The following is a 21,383-nucleotide window of genomic DNA, read 5'->3' as shown; positions in this document are numbered from 1 at the left end:
TATGTCAATCTTTGATCTTTCCTTTTAAATAAACTTCATCAAGAGAATCAGATAATCGCGAAATTAAATAGCCGCGAAGTGGTCAAGAAAGGGTAAAACGCAAAATAAAGTATCCGCGAAAATAAGTTGGTTTACAGTAATAAGGCCGGTTAAGAAGATTCTCCATTCCAAAATGTGTTAGCCTTATTTGACACTTTCAAAAGAACTAAATACTTAGATATAAGAAGATGTGATTTGAGTGCCAACGAGACAACTCTCCATCCAAATATCAATTTATCAAATTAAACCGGTAAAATAGGTAACCCCTTCAGTATGGGCGAAAAATGATAGCCCATTGAGGCTTTTCTAGATTGGTTTATATCCTCTTTGAAAAAAGTAAAAACACAAAAATACCGAACTCCGAGGAAAATTCAAAAAGGAAAATCAAAAATCAAAAGGCAAAATCAAAAGTCCAAACACATCAAACGAATGGGTAACAACTGTCATATTCCTGACTTGGTACAGGCATTTTCTAATGTAGAAAATGGTGGATTGAACCTGGTTTTATAGCTAGCTAAACCTCTCACTTATATGACAGTCGCATCAAATTCCATTAAATTGTCAATTCAAATGAGAAGTAAACGTTTGCAATCGGGACAGTTTACAGAATGTCTACTTGTTGCGACTTGGAAAGTGGCCTAATATGCACTCATGACACATCTCATTTATATACTATGAACTCAATTTTGAACAAAGGGTAAAACGAGGTCTGATATAGTATTGCACCGTTTTTCTTTTAAGTATCATGGCCAATATGTTTTTTAATATTAGTTTCAGTAATTTCATCGGGTTTTTTCTGTTTAACCGGATTTTACGATTTTTCCGTCTATTAAAGAAAATCGTATTTTGGGACGGATATACTGTTGAAAATTGTAGGATATAAAAAACATTTTCACCACGTTTAAAGTACCACAGAATATGGAAAACTGAAATCACTCTACATACAGCCGAAACTTCCAAAAATTTAAAGATAAAATTCATGACTGCTCTGTTCGAATATTTTTACAAAATGAAGTAGCGATATTTAAAGATTTGCAAGTTTAAAAGAAACATTTTAGAACAGTAATTACATTCTTTTGAATGAATTTTACACTAAATAAATTGTAAAAGACTTACTCGTTTTATTCTTTTTTCTGTTGGAGCTTTATTGACACCTACTGGAAACGCGGCTGCTCTTTTTGGTGGCATGGTGTCGCATGTGCTTTGAGGAGGGAAATTTTCTTTTATAGTCCTACCGAAAATGGTTGAGAACAGGAATTTCATGCGGATTCAGGGTTTTATTTCAGTAAAACATGGTCTCTAATGGGCGTAACAAAACTTGTTGGGGTTTGTTGAGGTTTAAGAAATAATTCATGGAAGCCATAGATTTGTTGGAAATTTACACATGGCCTAGGCCGTGATATTCGAATTTTAAAATAATAATAAAATAAACGAATATCACGGCCCAGGCCATGTGTAAATTTCCAACAAATCTATGGCTTCCATGAATTATTTCGATTCTAATAGGACAAATACGTTCATTCAAATACTGAAGCGAGGATGGGTATGCCGTGTGTGTAGCTGTTCCTTTTTACTCCTGGTAAGATAGAGCACAAATAATCACATAAATCTTTAGCTTGCATTGATTATTTCGTAAATTACCACTAGAAATAAAATATGTTTAATTCTCACACCCAATATTTGCGACTTTTAATTTACATGTTTTCTCGTAAGCTACCATCAAAACCAAAATTGACATGTTGTGAACTCGCTGGAATCGGTTAAATATGCGAAAAAATGCAATATAATAGAAAATAAAACAACACCTACCTCAGAATTCCATTTTAATACAATAGTATACGAACTTCGATGGTTACAAAAAAATATATATTGTTTTTATACTGCAACTTAAATTAGTATATTGATAGCTTTTAAAATCGTAACATAAATATCAAGATAATTTTCATCCCTTAATGAACCCCTAATTTTATAAAGAAAGCATTCCATGATGAAATTGACATAGCCCAAAAGAAAGCTGTGTTACTATATTTAGGAAATAAACACAACTACTGATCTAGTTGTAGTATATTATTTCTTTTTATTATGCATCCGAATAAGAATAAAAATTCTTTTGTTTTATTTCAATTTTTAATACAATAAAATCGTCAAGGCGTTTGCAAATAAGTTCAAATACATGTGGATTTACGTGGGAGGTATATTGTAACATCCATTATTTTGAATATTTTTGAGTCTGCGCTAAGTATAGATATATCGCGAATTTTCACACGGTGTTGTTTACAAAGCGAAAGAAGCATGTCATATTAGAATTACTCTTTTATTTTTTACCGTATTGAGTATTGCATAATGCAAACTTTGGTATTATGAAACAATGTAGATAAACAAATAGTTTTATTGGAGATGTTCTTGTAATAAGTTGCACTTTTAAATGGTGAAAGAAAGTTTAAGGTCCCCGTATGTCGACACTTGGGTGTGTTCGTTTTGTTTTTTTCGGTGTCGTGGCATTTCCGTTGGTAGTCTTGCAAAAAAGTTTTGCTCTCCTGGCTCACCTGGGAAAAAATAATCCGATATCTTCAACAGTATTTTGTTGTCCCTGCTGTAGCGGTGGTGCATCAAGTTTTACCGCTGTACGTCCGAAAATTGGTTTACCTTCTAAAAAGATGTGGTATGATTTCCAACGAGACGAGTCTACACAAGATACCCAATAACGCAAAAAAAATTAACAACCATTAGTCACTGTACAGCCTTCAAGAATAAACAATTAGCCCATACTGCATAGTCTGTTTTAAAAGTCACCGAAATGACAAATGTTAAACAATTCAAATCCGAAAACTAACGCCTAATTTGCTATAAAACATGAAGGAAAAACATGTGTAAGAACATCAAACAACCACTGAATACAGTCGTCTGACTAGGGGCAGGACCCTACATACTGTATGTAGCAGGATTAAACTTGTTAGCGGGATCCCAACTGTCTCCTTAACCACGGGCAGTGGTAAAACATTACATAAGAACTGTATTTGCCTCAACCAAATGTTATGTAACTGATACAGTATGATAATTAAAGCAAAACACATACATTTCGAATTTTTATGGCGTCGTCATTTTAAATGGAAAAAAAAATAATCTTCGTTTCCATTCTCTTACTTGGTTTGCCTCAACCAAATGTAATGAAACTTTTATATGATGTTTATTAACATATAATACAGATCCAAGTTCGAAAATGGCTGGCTTCACTTCTGGCTTTCCTAAGTAATGCCTCTATATAAACATTTAAATTGATGAATTTCAAGTTTTCGTCACCTTCAGATTGCCTCAACTAAATATTACGAATCTACACTGCTTCTTACCATAATATACAAATAAAGTTTGAATTTTGAGGCGTTACTTACTAGTATACAGTTCATGAGTTGTGCCTCTTTTCAATTGGAAAAATGTTGAATATGTTGTTTCTGTCGTCTGACTTCAGCCTAAACCAAATGATAATTGGACTTGTACACAATACTCAAATCGAGTGCAAATTTGGGTAGCGTCAGTTTGAGTCGTTCAACCATGTCCCTTTATATATGAAATACAAGTTGAGACATCATCCGAGTCCGTGGACATATTCCCAATTTATTGACCTCACGTAACGAGTTTTTTTTTTATCTTTAACTGACACTAGTGTATTGGTTACGATCGACTTAAAATAAGACTTATGTCTTTTTCAAATATTAAATTCATTGAAAATGAACCCGTAAGCATTGTCGAGGGTACCGTGAGTTCTTGCAAGATTTTTCACAAAAGTTATACTATAGGTTAATATCATCATTATCCCGGACAATTTTTAAAATAATGGACGATCGATTTAAAATAAAAGTCTTATGCTTCTTGTAAATATTGAATAAGTACAATGCTGGGCAGGGGCCATTGGAATTCTGTATTTTATTTGAATGATTTCTTCAATGAGCAAAATTTGAATAAAGTTACGTTTCCGGGTGCGGGAATTTAGACCTATTGGTGACCTTCTGTTGTTGTCTGTTATATGGTCGGGTTGTTGTCTCTTTGACACATGCCCTATTTCCAATTTCAATTTTATTGTATCTTGAATTGTAGTTACGTAAGATACATATCCGATATCATCTGTGAAAAGGTTATTCCATAATGGTCAACCAACTCGTGATGACGTCTGTTAAATTAATGGGATGATTTAAACTTCACCATTTGGAACTCTTGGTTTAATAGCTTCCTTGTGAGCAGCAACCCTCTATCGAGAAAACCATGATAGGAAATACGAGCCCGGGATTATTGTATCAATTGGTACAGACATTTTCTAAATTTGAAAATGGCTGTACCAAGTCAGGAATATGACAGTTGGTGTAAATTCGTTTGATGTGTTTTATCATTTCATTTGATTAGGGACTTTCCATTTTGAATTTTCCCTGGGGTTCAGTATTTTTATGATATTAGATTTTGAAGATAATATACTCAGTATGCTGGCGCTGCTGAAATGTTGCTACATAGAAATGAAAAGTTCACAATCGGGAAGCTGAAATCATCTCTTTTGTCGTAAAATTTTGTTTTTAACCGACCCTCATTGTCAATTTATAAAAGATGTGAGTCTAGATGAATTGTTGTATCTTTTATCTTTAGTTCGGTGTGATAGATGCGACCAACAAAGTCACCAAATTTCGAATTATTTAAGAGGACATCATCTATAAACCGGAAAGAGAAGTTAAAGGATATTGCCAACTTCTTATCTTTCTTCCTAAGAAGTTCCTGTATGAAGTCAGTCGCATAATTAAAAAGAAACAAGTCGGCAATAAGAGGGCACAATTGGTTCCCATTTGAAAGCCGACATTTTCTTGAAAAATGACCTCCAAACGTAACAAATTATGTTGTCAATCAAGAAACCAGGAATCTTGATAATGTCATTTTCAGAGAATTTTTTGTTTGAATCGGAGTTATTCTCGGAGTAGAATGTATCCCTCCATAAGACAAGATACTTGTATCTAGGTTCGCCGTTATTTTTTTTGAAAAAGCAATAACAACTTATCAATTTGTCTTTTAGTTTAGAATGGTGAATACATGTGTAAAGTGTAGAAAAGTAAACTGTTTTAATACTAAAACAAAATGAGATAGTCTTAGATTGTATGTACTCTAAAAAGTATGGAATGATGATTTCGATTGCCTGTCCTCATGATGATATATTCTGGGACTAAATTCAGCAGCTGTTTTGAGCTAGAATGTGCCCAATAGTTGTTTACACTTTTTTTTGAAGAAACAAATAGTGCTCTTGTTTACAGTAAGCTCATTGACAATCATACCATATCTTCCTTATTTCTATATTTTCTGTAAAAGCATGTTTAATGGAATATTCAGCTGAACAGTTTTTTTTTCCACAGACCTGACTTTAAGTCAAATCAAAATAAAAAACAAATTGTTGAGAATTTTTTACTTATTTTGTATCTTCTATAACTTTTTCATTCAAATACATTTATCATATAACATTATAAATTCATTCCTTTAATCATAGCAAAATCATTTATAAAACATAAAACAAATAAGATGCTAATGTTTACCCTTGTCCTACACACTATTAGGTAATTATTCAATTTGTTTTTAAAATCATGCCTCAAAATGTTATATTTCTTTACTGGAAATTAATATGAAAATTTAAATATTGTACCTTATATTGTTGAAAAGATATGTTACTAAATATATGCATTTAGGGGCAAGAATTTTCTTATACACTTTCAGTTAAGCAATTTAAAAATATTATGTTAATAAAATAACTTTTAAACACAACATTAATAATTAAATCACAGAAAAAAACTTAAAATTAAGGTATTCACAAACTTTCAGCTGAAAAGTGTTGTTTTATACCAAAAACATGAACCTATACTGTGAAATGATATGTTATGATAAATGCTTAACCAAATGTTTAGAAATAAAAGATAAATCAAGAAAGCCATGAATAAATTCTCTTTATAAGTTGGTGTGCTTGGGTTTTAATTTTGTGTTTAATCTAAAATTGTAAATCTTTTACTACATTAAATAAAATAAATGCATGTAGAATTTCAAAGCAAAAAATAAAGAAATTGATGTACTATGGTTTTACTTTCAAACTGATAGCAATGGCTTATGTTACATGAATGAAGGGAGGCAACCCAATAAAACAATAAAACATAAGGACATGAAAAACATATGAATCAGTAAATGTGTTAGGATTGGTAATGAGACTACCGGTATCCATTTAAGACCAAAGAAGTGACCATTTGCAGTCACTGAGCAGCCTTTCTAAAAATATTTTACCATGGCCAATGTTTTCATTTTGATATTTGACCTAAATAACTCACATTTTTTCTTTTGAAAATACTTTCATATTTGAAAAATTGAAAAGATTTAAATCATTGTGAAAAGTTTTTGATTTTGCCAGTTGGTCATGTTTCCCATAAATATTCTGAAATTAAAAGCATGTCTTTTTAACTTAGTGACTATCTGGTTACCATTGCAAGTTTTAGAGGGTCATTTATAGTATTTAAAAAAGAGTGTTAGGAAATTTAAAAGGTGTTTCTTTATTTAAAACATTTGATATAAGTTCAATGACAAGCATGGAGTAAAACAGAAACCTCAATTATATTTTTTATGAAATGGCATGTACAAAAGAGAATATTATATTCTGTTGTTGTTGTGGTACACAGTATGGTATGCCCACATTGAAAAAGAATGAGGTAGAATTGTTGGAACATTGATACAGCAAGTGACAAAGACAATATACAATATAGGGACTTCAACCTCACTGTACTGGTGGTCTTACAATTCAACCATGTAAATACAATATACAATATAGGGACTTCAACCTCACTGTACTGGTGGTCTTACAATTCAACCATGCAAATACACAAAAGTTATTAGTGTTCAATCATGAAATCAGCTCACATGGAATAAACCATCACAGGTAAATGAAAAGAATTATAAGGATCTTCCTCACAATAAAAGTTTTTGATTTAGGTATATTTTATTTAACATTAACTGAATTCATTTCGGTGTTTTTAAAAATCATCACTGAGGGGTGGAGCAATGTATAACACTCATGTTAATGCTTCATACCCGTAGCCAGGGGGGTTTAAGGGGTTTGGACGAACCCCCCTGTCCAAACCCCCCCTTGAAAACAAATAAGCACTGTTATAGTCAATGTTCTGTTCGAATTGTAACTGTTAAATAGATATAGGAAGATGTGGTGTGAGTGCCAATGAGACAACTCTCCATCCAAATAAAAATTAAAAAATTAAACCATTATAGGTTAAAGTACGGCCTTCAACACGGAGCCTTGGCTCACACCGAACAACAAGCTATAAAGGGCCTAAAGTCTAGTTTGTGAGTCCAACGAAACCCCCCTTGGAAATTCCTGGCTATGGGCCTGTGCTTTATATCTAAAATGTTTTTAAATCACATTTTACTGAAGAGTGGCAAAAGAGTAGAAACTATATATATTTTAAAGTTTGAAATACAGTCTTAAAAATGTGTTTTTTTTTATTTTGCCACACCAGTCCTACTATTTGACTTTCCACATAAATACATGAAGTCTGTTAACCAATGAATTAACATGTACAAAATCTTGACAGAAGAATTTTATGTATCATTTAATATTATCCAACTATTCATATCTTTGAAAATATACGAGGTTAACTTTGATATAGATCATATTATATATTTGATTATACTGCATAGAACCTTTAATGATCAAATTAGCTGAAAATTTCTCCCCAAAATAAGATTAATAGTTATCAAAGGTACCAGATTTATAATTCAGTATGCCAGACACGTTTTTCGTCTACATAATACTCATCAGTGACACTCATATCAAAATATTTATAAAGCCAAACAAGTACAAAGTTGAAGAGCATTGAGTATCCAAAATTCCAATCAGTTGTGCCAAATAAGTATTGTAAGGAGTATATCTAAGGACACGAAGGGCTGGTAATGGTTTTGTTGTTTCAGAATTCCTACTCTTGTCATGTTATAAACAGTTTGTCTAGATGATGTCTATTTTTCTAAATGTAAAATCAAAGAAATTTTCTTTCTAAAGCTTAAATTCTGTAAGAAATATTCATTTACCTTAGTGGTTTACGAAATCAACAAACAGATGTCTGTGTCCTCTCTCCTGTCATTATAAATAAGGTGGGTAGTTTTCTAACTAAATTGTTCACTTTTTAAAGATTTTCAGTTTTTTATCTTATTTCAAAAATAATCCAATGTTTCTTCTTAGTAAATTTAAAATTTGATAAAACCACCATGCACATTTATTTTTTTGCAATTTCCAAAGAGAATTAATTTTAGTGAGAGGATAAAGGATTAGTATATGAACCACATATAGCTAATGACACACAATGCTATTTCTTAAATACTTTTTTGGCAAGCAATAAAATGTTTTGAGGGCCTTAAATCAATCAAATGATGGAGGGGGAGACAGAAAAACAGACATTTCTTTATTTGCTGATGTACACTCATGTAAGTGATTCCATACTTCCATTCTAGTTACTGTGGATTCATTTATTTTCGTGGGTACCAAGTCTTGTGGATTAGTGAAACCTTGCCTGTTTGCGGATATTTAATTTCATGGTTTTGGTGCAGTCTACATACAAGCCTATAGCAAATTTGTCATTCGTGGAACATTTAATTTCGTGGTTAACCTGTAACCACAAAATCCATGAAATTTAGTATCCAACGAAAATGAATTAATCCACAGTAATACACATATTCACATTGCTATAAATTGGTAATTTAACAAATAATGCATTAGACAAATACACTGTTCAGGTTTTTAACACTTTTCAAAACAAAACAAAAACAAAAAATAGTTCTAGCAGAAACACAACCTTCTAATACATGTAATATGTATATATTTTTAACAGCTGTTTTAAATTTTTAATTTAAACCTGGAACACTCATCAGGCCAAGGATTTGTATAGTTAGATTTCTAACTGTACAAATCCTTGATCAGACTCGAGCTCTTTAACTGGAAGATGAATAGGTACATTTGCAATTTTTGCAATTTTAAATTTTGGTCATGACTGAATAATCATGAATAATATTATTGATTTTAAAAACTTTGTAATAACATCTTGTTGTTTTTTTACTGGTTTCTTAAAAATTGTGCTTTTACTATTACATGCAACGAACCATGACATTTCTAACATAAATACAAACAACCTTTGTGATTTATAATAAAAAAAAAATAACATACAAGTAAATATACAGATGCTTAAAAATATTACTGAAAAAATCTAACATTTCTGCAAGAAAAAAATTCTTGCAATACTACGCCTGTATACAAATAGTGAATAAATCTCTTAATAAATATAAGCATGAATTAATAAGTTTGAGGAGTGTAGGACAAGTGTAAAGTTCAGTCTAGTTTAAGGACTAATCCATTAAATCTGGCATTCTGACAAAAACCTCACACAATAGGCAGATCGAGGTGGGCCCTGCCCCCCTCCCCCTTTTCGTGGTAAAATTTAGGTTGATTATATAGGGAATCACTGAAGCATGACTGGAGCCCCCTTTAAGGTCAGTCAGTCAAAATTCCAGTCTATCTATCACTGTGTACTTTCACATGGCTGTACAGGTGATATAAATTTCACTGTACAAAACACATTTCTAGAATAACTTTCAATTAGAGAAAAAGTTTTGGAGAGCAATATGTTTTAGAGTTCCATTTACATGATTTACCAAATGGACCTTATCATGAGACAACAAAATTGAGAATGGAAATGTGAAACGTGCCAAAGAGAGAGTTCAAGGGTAATTTAAATTTTAAGGTGAAAGGTACTCCTTGAGAAGTCAAAAGTCATCTTGTGTATAGAATGAAAGTCCTGGACTTTTGCAATTCAAAAATGAACCATACTAATTTGAACCCAAGTGACAGATTACAATAACTTTTATAATTTAATGGACTAGTCCTAACATTAAGCATTTACTCATCTAAAATATTCACACTAACAAAAAATATATAATTCAATTGTTTATAACTTCTAAAATAAAACTACAAAATTATCATTAAAGGGTTGAGAAATTTAAATAAAATCTATTGACTTTGTCAAAAAAAGGTTAATATGTTTATAATCAGTCTAATTTCGCCGAAATATTTAAGATTAGAATATGAAATACGTAATTGTTTAAGCTGAAGTAATTTTCATTTGAACTAAAGTTCCTGAAGAACATTGCTACACAGGATTATCACAAGCTTCTGGGAGTTTGTTATCACACGCTGCGCAGGCATACGAATCGGCTTTATTTAGTAATGTACATCGAGGACATTGCTTTCCCCACCGGACATCTGGAGATTTGACGATATCCCTACTCTTAGAACACATGTAGCATGTATTGACAAATCTATTGTTTTTCATGGTACAGTGATCACAAATCCATGTCTCTTCATCTCCGAGGCTACACGACGGTATTCTTTCTTCTGTCTCCCTACGTGCAATAGGAGCAGAATGGCTACTGAAAGTAAATGGTTGACAATGCCCAGGGGACGAGAGCTTATCATTCACAACGGGTTTGGATATGCGTGAATAAACAGGTGCAGCAGTAGGGTTTTGTGGGGTATCAACAACAAAGTCCGTCTTTGTTATTGACCTTGAGGGTCGAATAACTCCAACAATGTCATCAGCTGTTAACTGTTCTACGATTTCAGGTTTAATATTTTCTTTTGGCGACCACTGATCAGGTGGAAAAGCTGAACTAACAGATTTATTTCTTGCCCTTAAAAGTTCTGCTTTCGTTGTTTGCTGTTGTCCTTGTGGAAAGGGAGAAGAAAATTGTGGTTTATGAACGGGTTGTGCCACAGGCTCGTGCTGTGGCCATGAATACTGTGGTCGATGAAGGGGTGATTGTTCTGGGTTAGTTGGCCATGAAATCTGAGCATGAGCAGCACTGTGTGGAGTTTTTTCCTTAATAACACGAGTACTTCGAGTTCTTATGGTATCCACATCTGCGTATGGTAATTCCGATGGAACTCCAGATTCTATTCCAGAGTCACGATAGGGGCGACTCTCTTTACTTGAAGGAGTTTGAAGAATGTTTCCTCTTTGTCCATTAAAGTACTTTTCTCCATATTTTTTTAATAAACCTTCATTTACAAATGACCATTCGTCTGATGGTCGAACAGATGGTTGTTTAGGTGTCTGGGACATTTCTTCTTTTTCTTCTTCAATCAATTGCAAGCTTGCCATCATATGATCTTCCAATGTGCCTTCTTTGAATTCACTATTTTGTATTTCTGGTCGAATATCACTCTCTACAACAGAAAGTGCTTGACCATGTTGTGTTCTCATCTGTGGTTGCCTTGGAGACAACTGATCAACGTAATCAATATTTTTTATTGTTTGATCTGGTGATGTCATAATGCAATCGTCCTTTTTTAAGTTGAACGATTTCCTCAAAACAGAATACATTTCTTCAACGTCACCAATGTATGTCGCTCGTAAATTTGCTATGTCAGCTGCATTTATCGAAAACTTAGTTCTTATTTGCAGTTCATGAATAATAATGCATTCTACAGAAGCAATAAAACACTCAAATGCCAATGCTAAAAGCAAATCTTTGTTAATATTCTTACTTAATTTAAACTCATTTTTTATAGGATTTTCACTATATCCTGCGATTCGAAACAATTCTTCTACACCTGTAAGATGAGACGCTATCTTTGTCTGAAAAAATCCACTGTATTTCTAAAAAGACATTAAAAATAAAACTACATGTACAATGATGTAGACATGTATACTGTAAATTCAGCAATTATTGAGATGTTTTCATTGTTGATTTTTTTTATATGAATTGAACAGAACTTTTCTCAATATCGCAATAATTGAAATCACATTTTGGTATAAATGACAAAATCTCAATAATAATGCATTATATTGCAGCAATAATTTCTGTATTCACAGTTTATATAGAATGTAACAAAAACTTTAAAGATATTACATCATCATATTCACAGAAAGATTTGCTATTACTGTAAAATTATCTTCTCCTATCAGGAATTGTGTCGAAATAAAACATGTCCATTTTTTGATAACGAAATGATGTCTGTAATAATGCCTCCAGTTACAGTCAAAGACATTCTTTCCCGGTGAAATGGGTCAGATACTTTAAAATGTACAGCTGTTTGTTTTAATGTTTAGCTCTCTAGTGATTTCAATATGTTTACATTATTATTGTATTTTAATAATAACATTGCCTTTAATAAAAAAAAATAATGGAATTGACACTCATAGTCTGTTATTTTTTCACCCAATTTTTCTCTGTTAAATATTTGCATAGACGTGCCTGATGGAAAGCAAATTTACTTACATTCCCATTTTGGTAGGAAAAAGATATGAGACTTCATATATTTTTGACCCTAGACGTCTTTTTTACATGTTATTCTATTGTTTGGTTGTTGAATATTCAATTAAGGCCTTACTTAAATAAGGCTGTTAGTTTTCTTGTTTGATATGTTTAATATTGTCATTGTGACAGCGGTATAGGCTTTGATCATTGTTGAAGGCCGTACAGTGACCTATATTTGTTGTTAATTTCTCATTTTGGTCTTTTGTGGAGAGTTGTCTCATTGGCAATCATACCACATCTTCTTCTTTTTTTTTTTACTTCCCAACTAACAAGAAGTACCAATGTATTATAATAATCTTAAATTACCTTAATTGTGTGGAATTCTGCCTTCCATGGGTTACTCGACACAAGACTGAAATAATACTCCAACTTCTCAAACGATTCACTGGCTTTAGATGATATAAAACTTTCTTGTTTTACACTCTTCATTATGATACTTGGTATCTCTTTGACCTTGAACTTCTGTGAAGGTTGACATTTACAGACAAAATGTCGTAAATATTCTTTGACCGTGGTTAATTGATTACTGTTTTCAGAACCATTACACTTTGTGAGTTTATACAGTTCTTCAGCTTGTGTTCGATGATCCATACTGAAAGGTTAAAGGTCAGTGATACCACTGATAATACTGTACACCCTCCAACATTTTAACTTTTTCCTGACATCACTGTAAAATATTAAAAAAACATGTAATTTATCAAACACTACATTTTTGCCATTGAAATTACTGTAAACCAACTTATTTTTACAGATACTTTATTTCGTGTACAGTCTTTCTTAGCCCATTTCGCGATTTTTTCAAATTTACTAAATGTATTTAAATAAACATGATAAAAAAAGATCCAATTTTACATGTTCTAAAGAATTTCTATTGGTGTTATTTTTATACTCATGAAAGTCGCGAAAATTAGTTCGTTTACAGTATTTTTTTCAAATACAAATCTAAAGTGACATAAGCCATGTAAGCTTTTATTGTAATTGATAGCACACATTCATAGTTGCCATAAACGTATTTACACTTTTGGTATTTAGCTGTATTTTGCCTCCGAATGACCTTACATCACCTCCGAATAACCTTTTGACGTCAAACAACAATCACTTTTTAGTTGTGACGTCATATGTTTTGAATTATGAAGTCAAAGTTTATGGGAACCTGTGTGATGTTATGTAATGGCGGACAAATTTGCATACAAGTGTAAATACGTCTATTCATTCCAGGTTAGATTTATTATTTTTTGTCTATCTGATGAGTTAAGCCTTTTTCAACTGATTTTTATAGTTCATTCTTATGTAGTACTGTTATACCACTGTTCCAGGTTAGGAGGAGGGTTGGGATCCCTCTAACATGTTTAACCCCGCCACATTATTTATGTATGTGCCTGTCCCAAGTCAGGAGCCTGTAATTCAGTGGTTGTTGTTTGTTAATGTGTTACATATTTATTTTTCGTTAATTTTTTTACACAAATAAGGCTGTTAGTTTTCTCGTTTGAATTGTTTTACATTGTCTTATCGGGACCTTTTATAGCTGACTATGCGGTATGGGCTTTGCTCATTGTTGAAGGCAGTAAGGTTACCTATAGTTGTTAATGTTTGTGTCATTTTGGTCTTTTGTGGATAGTTCTCACATTGGCAATAATACCACATCTTCTTTTTTATAGATTGATTTATTGTTCCATGTTATGGTTGGTTAAAGTCTTGTGGCAATTCCAGGTTAGATAAAAAGTCATATTTTAGTATGACTTTAATGTTAAATGTACTGTACATGTGGATTTTATGTTTTCTCTCTAAGACTGTCAGGAATCTAATTTTAATTTTTAAGGTTTATAAAAAGCAGATTCAAAATTTAATGAAAAGATCGACAAAAGGTTCTGTTACAGTAATAGTTGTAATCAACTAGTTTTAATACTACTGACTACTGAACATAACAAAACTTGCTAGTTCTCACTTAAACCATCTACATGTAAATAACATTGACATCTTTGATAGTTTTTGTTCAACTTAAATTTGATTTTAAGGACTGAGGACAATTTAGAGCTTGCAAAATTATACAGACATTTATCTATTGTTAAGACTTTGGTGAAATAAACCTTTTTCAACTGATTTTTATTCCATTGTACAGTTGTCCCAGGTTATAGAGATAGTTAAGAATCTGCCCTCTCCCAACTCCCTTTCCAGTTTTTTTATGTACATCTGTACTGTTGTTGTTTGCTATCTGTTAAAAACAATAAACATTGAATTGTAGTTCACCATGAGCCTGTATCAGGCCACGGACAGCCAACCAATGATTTCTTGCAACAATTTCTAAGGAGGTCATGAAATCTTTCTGCATGATGAATTGGTGACAATAGAAATGCACTGAATCAAAAAGTTGTATTGAAAAAATTGTGTAAACAAAATTCAAAATGGCACAGAATGAAACTGATTTGGATATACATTACATGTATTATCGATGTCATGTTTTCTTCAAAAAGGACAAAAGATGCAGCAAAGTGTAATAAGTCTTGCCAGGAACATAGGACATAACCATAATAACATACTTGTATTGATAGGACATGGCTGCACCACCAAATGAATGTACCACTTTGTCAAGAGTTTTACATACAAAAAAGTATAAAGGTACAGGTTGGAAGAAGACCAAGATGACCATTTTCTACCCCACAGTATCACCCATGTAGTTTAAGGCTGTATGATGACGTGTGATTGTTTAATTTCTTGTTCTTTTGTCTTAAGACAAAATAAGAGTCTCATTAGCATTCACACCGGCATGTTTATCTTTAGATGAGCTCAATCATTTTGTAAATTATCTGCAGTTGAAAAAGATACAAGTTATGACATTTCCATCTAAAAAATGCATATATATGTACATTTTTGTATCATGTACATGTACATAGATAAATTTACAAAAAAGTAAGAACTAAAAAATATCAGTGAGCAAAGGAATGTGTAAACAAAGTTTCCAATATGTATACATGTCATAGGAAAATGAAAATCCACACTAAAGGAAAGGAAACAATGATCTTTTCCAAAGCTTAATATTATTTGGAAAACAGGGTTTAGTGTAAAGAGTTGCTATAATAGGTGACTTTGTAACAATAATGTACATGTACAATGTATGTAATATACATTTTTTGGTATAAGAAATTTAGATTTATATTAAAAATGACCCAGGATAAGCACAGAAGTAATGAGAGGTTTACAGGTATGACAGGTATGATGTATGGAATCTATATTCAAATTGGGCTTGTACTACTCCACACAATATATGTATGTATTGATATAATTTCAAAATTCCAATGTAATGAATAAAAACACACAATTATTTTTTTATTAATTACCATGTTTACATGTTATTTTATGAAAGATTGTTTACCTTTTGTAGCTTTTTGCCACATCAACCGTTTTAAAAACTTGACACATATCAAGTGTAGGGTTCAATATACAGAGGAGTGCATAGCTTAACAATGATGAATCTTGTGAATTTTAGGTGTTTGAAAGGGATGGTGAATAAAATATGATTGGTTTTGTTATTTGGCCGATTCACCCACCTGATTTACAGTCTTGTGACTTTTATTCTGACTACACAAGGAAATATTTTATGGAAAACGTTAAAAAATGAAAGCAAATTTCAGGAAAAACCTTTATTTATTCGATTAACGAGTCCCCCACTGATACCTCGAAAATGGTTATCATGTGTGTTGAACATAAGCAGTTTACTTTGAAATTATGACTACTTGTAATTATGTGAAAGATATAGAATTTTTGTATACAGCATTTCGACCCTTATTTACCATGTTTACAACGAATTTCCTCTTCATTTGGAAAGTTTGTAGGAGATTTGGCTAGGAAAGTTTATCGGGAATTCCCCTGCCCGACTTCCTTTATCGGAATACATCGGCTTTTTTCTAGTCCTTTCGGAACCCTTAAATCCGCGGGAAAAATTGTCTCCCTTGTATACTTTTATTAAAATTATGTAAAACGAATTTAGAAAAAGCTTATTTATTTTAAATTACATTCTGTGAGAAATTATTGTAATGTAATGTACGAAGGTGTGGATTGAATATCAAGAATATAGAAAATAATTATCAAAAATAGAAGAATGAAATGGGGATAAGAAAAAATAATTAAAGTGAAAAAAGGAAATACTAGTGGTAAAGCTATTTTTTTTAGAGAAAAGAAACTAAAATATGAAATAATACAGAAATGAGTTACCCCAATTTCATACATAGAAAAGAGAAAAGACATGAAATTTATCATCTCTTGTCTTGAATCATACAGAGACCAACTAGAATGGGTAGTCAGTACAACTTGGTACACATATGTTCAGTTTATGATGGTCAAATATCAAGACCATACACCATATTTGATTCCTTCATAATGAACTACATAAATATCTATTTGAGTATCACATTATTCATTTTATCAACAGACAATCAAAATAAACAGTTCAAAATGTGTGTTAAATAAGGTACTCTTCCGAAGATGCATGGACAAGGTGAACCGGACCTTCAAAGTTTAGATAATTTGAATAATAAAATCAACGGTACCAATTTTGTTGCACCAGATGCGCATTTCGACAATACATGTCTCTTCAGTGATGCTCGTGGCCAAAATATTTGAAATCCAAAGCATATATAAAAGATGAAGAGCTATAATCCAAAAGGTCCAAAAAGTATAGCCTAATTCGTGAAAGGAATCAGAGCTTTGCATGATGGAGATACATTCCTTAATTTATAATAATTTCTAATGTTTTGTAACAGCAAATTTTAATAACACAAAAAATACGTATTTTCATGCCAGTACCGAAGAACTGGCTACTGGGCTGGTGATACCCTCGGGGACTAATAGTCCACCAGCAGAGGCATCGACCCAGTGGTAGTAATAAAATCAACGGTACCAATTTTGTTGCACCAGATGCGCATTTCGACAATACATGTCTCTTCAGTGATGCTCGTGGCCAAAATATTTGAAATCCAAAGCATATATAAAAGATGAAGAGCTATAATCCAAAAGGTCCAAAAAGTATAGCCAAATTCGTGAAAGGAATCAGAGCTTTGGATGAGGGAGATACATTCCTTAATTTATAATAATTTCTAATGTTTTGTAACAGCAAATTTTAATAACACAAAAAATCCGTATTTTCATGCCAGTACCGAAGAACTGGCTACTGGGCTGGTGATACCCTCGGGGACTAATAGTCCACCAGCAGAGGCATCGACCCAGTGGTAGTAATAAAATCAACGGTACCAATTTTGTTGCACCAGATGCGCATTTCGACAATACATGTCTCTTCAGTGATGCTCGTGGCCAAAATATTTGAAATCCAAAGCATATATAAAAGATGAAGAGCTATAATCTCTTAAGATGTAAAGTATATATAATATTAGTTTTTAGATATATGTAGGACATGGATGTGTGTGATGGTGAGGCTGAGTAGTGCGTGGTTCTGCGCTCTGGAGTGTGATGGTCGTTTCACTTTTATAAAAGTAGCAACTTTTATAGGTTCTTCTGTTCTTATGTTGTGCTGTTACACAACTGTTTCAGGTTGGGGAATGTTTAAGATCTCAAAACTTGTTTTATATACGTGTCTGTACCAAGTCAGGAAATTACAAAATACTATTAGGTTATGTTCTTATGTTGTACTGTTACACAACTGTTTCAGGTTTGGGGATGTTTGAGATCTCTCAACAAAAGACCAAAATGACACCGAAATTAACAACTATAGGTCACTGTACGGCCTTCAACAATGAGCAAAGCCTAAACAGCAGTCACAATGACAATGTTAAACATTTCAAAGGAGAAAAATAACTGCCTTATTTAAGTAAAGCCTTAATTGAATATTCAATTTGACTTGAAAGGGTAAGAGGTATACTGTATATTGGTAATGCATTTACCCAATAAGTCTCATCTTTTTCCTACCAAAATGGGAATTTAAGAAAATTTGCTTTTCATCAGGCAGGTCTACATGGTCTTTGCAAATATTTAACAGAGAAAAATTGATTTAAAAAATATGAGTGTCAATTTCATTATCTTTTTTTTTATTAATGGCATTGTTATCATCAAAACCCAATAAACTGGTATTCATTGCACTCACATTGTTTCACCCAAAATGATGCAAATAATAATTAAAACATGTTGAAATCACTAGAGATCTAAACATTAAAACAAAGCCATGCATTGGATAATAATTCAAAATTCACCAAAATCTGTCAAAATCTGTCAAAATGATTTTTAAACCACATGTCTATATAATTTGATCAACTCAAAACGTGGCTATACCTCGTTTCTTTCAATCAAGTTTGGATAATCATAAGGTTGTCATAAAGTAAATCAAAATTGTTATCATTTTGTCTTTTTGTGTAATCACTAAATACAACCCTGGATCATCCTAGTAAAAAGCTGGATATCCCAATTTCTACTTGTAGATATTGGAAATCTTGACTGTGTACTGAATTTTAATTTGTATGAATCAGAATTCCAATTTCTTCAAGAAGATATTGGAATTCCAATTTGTACAGATTCCTTATCATTATGAACTCCAATGTGTACTGTAACAGACATATTTTTTTAAACAGGGACCATAATTATATACATATATAAAGAAGAAGATGTGGTATGATTGCCAATGAGAGAACTCTCCACAAGAGACCAAAGTGACACAGAAATTAACAACTATAGGTCACCCTACGGCCTTCAACAATAAGCAAAGCCCATATCACATAGTCAGCTATAAAAGGCTCCGAAATGTATATATATACGCCAAGTGTATAAACTATTTGCATTTTAAAATTACTAAATGTAGAGAAATCAGCATGTCATCTGTTTAAAAGTTATTGCTACAAGAACATGTGTCCAGAGACATAATAATATATATACGTCTCTGATGTGTCATATCAGGAACATATACATTGTAAGATATACTGTCCCTATGTCATGTATCTTACGTCTTGTATACTTCCAACCAACCCATGCATAATATTGCATATAAGAGATAAACAACGAAATTTATAAATTATTGAATATCAAATATGTAAATATATATACCTTCAATCATGGTATGATCTTGACCAGACAAGCTTAAGTTGCTCTTGAAAGAGTGTTAAAACTTTAAAGAGTGTTAAAACTTTAAAGAGTGTTAAAACTAATTTGTTTTGTATATTAAATTAAATCTTGTCATTTTTAAAAATGCCACATCCGCATTTCTCACAGTATCTTATTTGAGTGTTAAGTTTTAGGAATTACATACAGTTAACCAGTGCGGACAAATGTACGATTTTAAGAGACGAGTGGTTTTTTTTTATAAATATATGATAATTTTGGAAATTACATGACAAAAGAAAATGGAAACAATATATATATAGACGATTGCTCCAGTATCCGATATGGAATAGCTCCATGATTAAAAATTAATCTTCACGAATCCACAAAAAATCACAATAAATGTCATCAATACCAGATCTCAGTATATCCTCTTTATCAAGGAAGATAAAAATGACTGGTTGTATTACAATGACATTGACACACATCAATACTCGGATCTTCCGCCTTCTGGCCATCGATATAACACTATACTTCCCACATATTCGGGTCTTTAACAATCGCCGGACTCACACTTCCCACATCTTCGGGATAAAAGGCTACAGGAACTAAAAAAATATCTACAAAACAATTCCGACATCTTTAACAAACGCCGGACTCACACATCCCACATATTCGGGATAAAAGGAACATACAAAATACATACAAAATATACCCGACATCTTTAACAAACGCCGGACTCACACTTCCCACATCTTCGGGATAAAAGGCTACAGGAACTAAAACAATACTCAAACATGAAATTCGTCAGATAACTATGAAAAAGGACTATTTTCAACAGCAAACAAACCGAGAAGTCAAAAGTCATATTAGTATGAATAAAACTTCCGATATTAGGACAATTGACATCCACACACATAAAAAAAATTGAATTCTTAGACTATGAAGAACATTTGTAAAACAGAAACATCGATAACTTGCATGTTTATTCCCCCTCTGGTATAATGATTTCGTTTGTTAAATCCACATGATCTATATGATGTAGCTAAGCACTTAATGTACAATAATTACATTAGATGTATGTTTCATTATAATACGTTATTCTGATTGGCTAATTGCACATCACATGTTATTCCGTCAGCAATTGCATGAGACAATAACATTTCATTCATGATGACACGAGGTCCCACAATAAAGTGCACAGGTGAATTTAAAAATTAAACTTCATGAAAATCGTGTTTTTATAATCCTAGCTAAAAATGTAATTATAAGTATTGAATGCTTCTTTTTGTAACTTTATAGGGTTGTAAAAGCGTTGACCGTGCGTACATTTTTAGAATGAAGCGCTTCCGCGCTTCATACAAAATGTACTTCGGTCAACGCTTTTACACCCCAATAAATTTACAAAAAGAAGCATTCAATTCTTAAATAAACTAAGAATGGATACATACAAAATGTACTTCGGTCAACGCTTTTACACCCCAATAAATTTACAAAAAGAAGCATTCAATTCTTAAATAAACTAAGAATGGATATTGTGACCATAAAAATGTGATGAATATATAATCAGTGTTACAGAATTGTTTAGTAATTTATAGAGCGTAGTTTTATATTGTCGGGTTTAGTTATTTTAAAATATGACAGTTTGGTTTATATCATTCACATATAATTCTGAATATGTACATACTAATATAGATTATCCATGAAAATTCTAAATTTGATCTTAAAATTTGTTACGTGACTCCCGTTTTAATCATTATTACTACCATAATAATAATTTTTAGAGAGCATGCTAATTATGTATATTAGATTTATCTCAAGTAAGTTATTTTTAAAAATCTAACAACAACAAAAATCTACGATTTTTGACTGAAGATGGACGATGGGTTACACAGAGGGGATATCCACCAAATAGAGTTCGTCTATAGCATGTT

General features: G+C 32.1%; 1 protein-coding gene and 1 long non-coding RNA gene across 2 annotated transcripts; both read right to left on the bottom strand.

The window, feature by feature from the left end:
- Positions 1-5,455: 5,455 nt before the first annotated feature.
- LOC134720594 (uncharacterized) lies at positions 5,456-7,234 on the bottom strand. The gene is made up of 2 exons (XR_010107758.1): positions 6,879-7,234; positions 5,456-6,813 (listed from the first exon to the last, which is right to left on the bottom strand). It is a non-coding gene; the product is annotated as an uncharacterized LOC134720594 (long non-coding RNA).
- Positions 7,235-7,388: 154 nt separating this feature from the next.
- On the bottom strand, positions 7,389-16,317 carry LOC134720593 (uncharacterized). Its single transcript, XM_063582936.1, has 3 exons — positions 16,203-16,317; positions 12,721-13,081; positions 7,389-11,753 (listed from the first exon to the last, which is right to left on the bottom strand). Exons 2-3 carry the CDS (start codon positions 13,003-13,005, stop codon positions 10,245-10,247), a joined length of 1,794 nt encoding a protein of 597 aa, XP_063439006.1. The 5' UTR covers positions 13,006-13,081; positions 16,203-16,317; the 3' UTR covers positions 7,389-10,244.
- Between the last annotated feature and the right edge of the window lie 5,066 nt (positions 16,318-21,383).

The sequence above is a fragment of the Mytilus trossulus genome, chromosome 6 (genome assembly GCF_036588685.1).
Source record: "Mytilus trossulus isolate FHL-02 chromosome 6, PNRI_Mtr1.1.1.hap1, whole genome shotgun sequence".
Taxonomy (NCBI): Eukaryota; Metazoa; Mollusca; class Bivalvia; order Mytilida; family Mytilidae; genus Mytilus; species Mytilus trossulus.
Note: the sequence above shows the minus strand (reverse complement) of the source record. Positions and strands in the feature narration are given on the sequence as shown.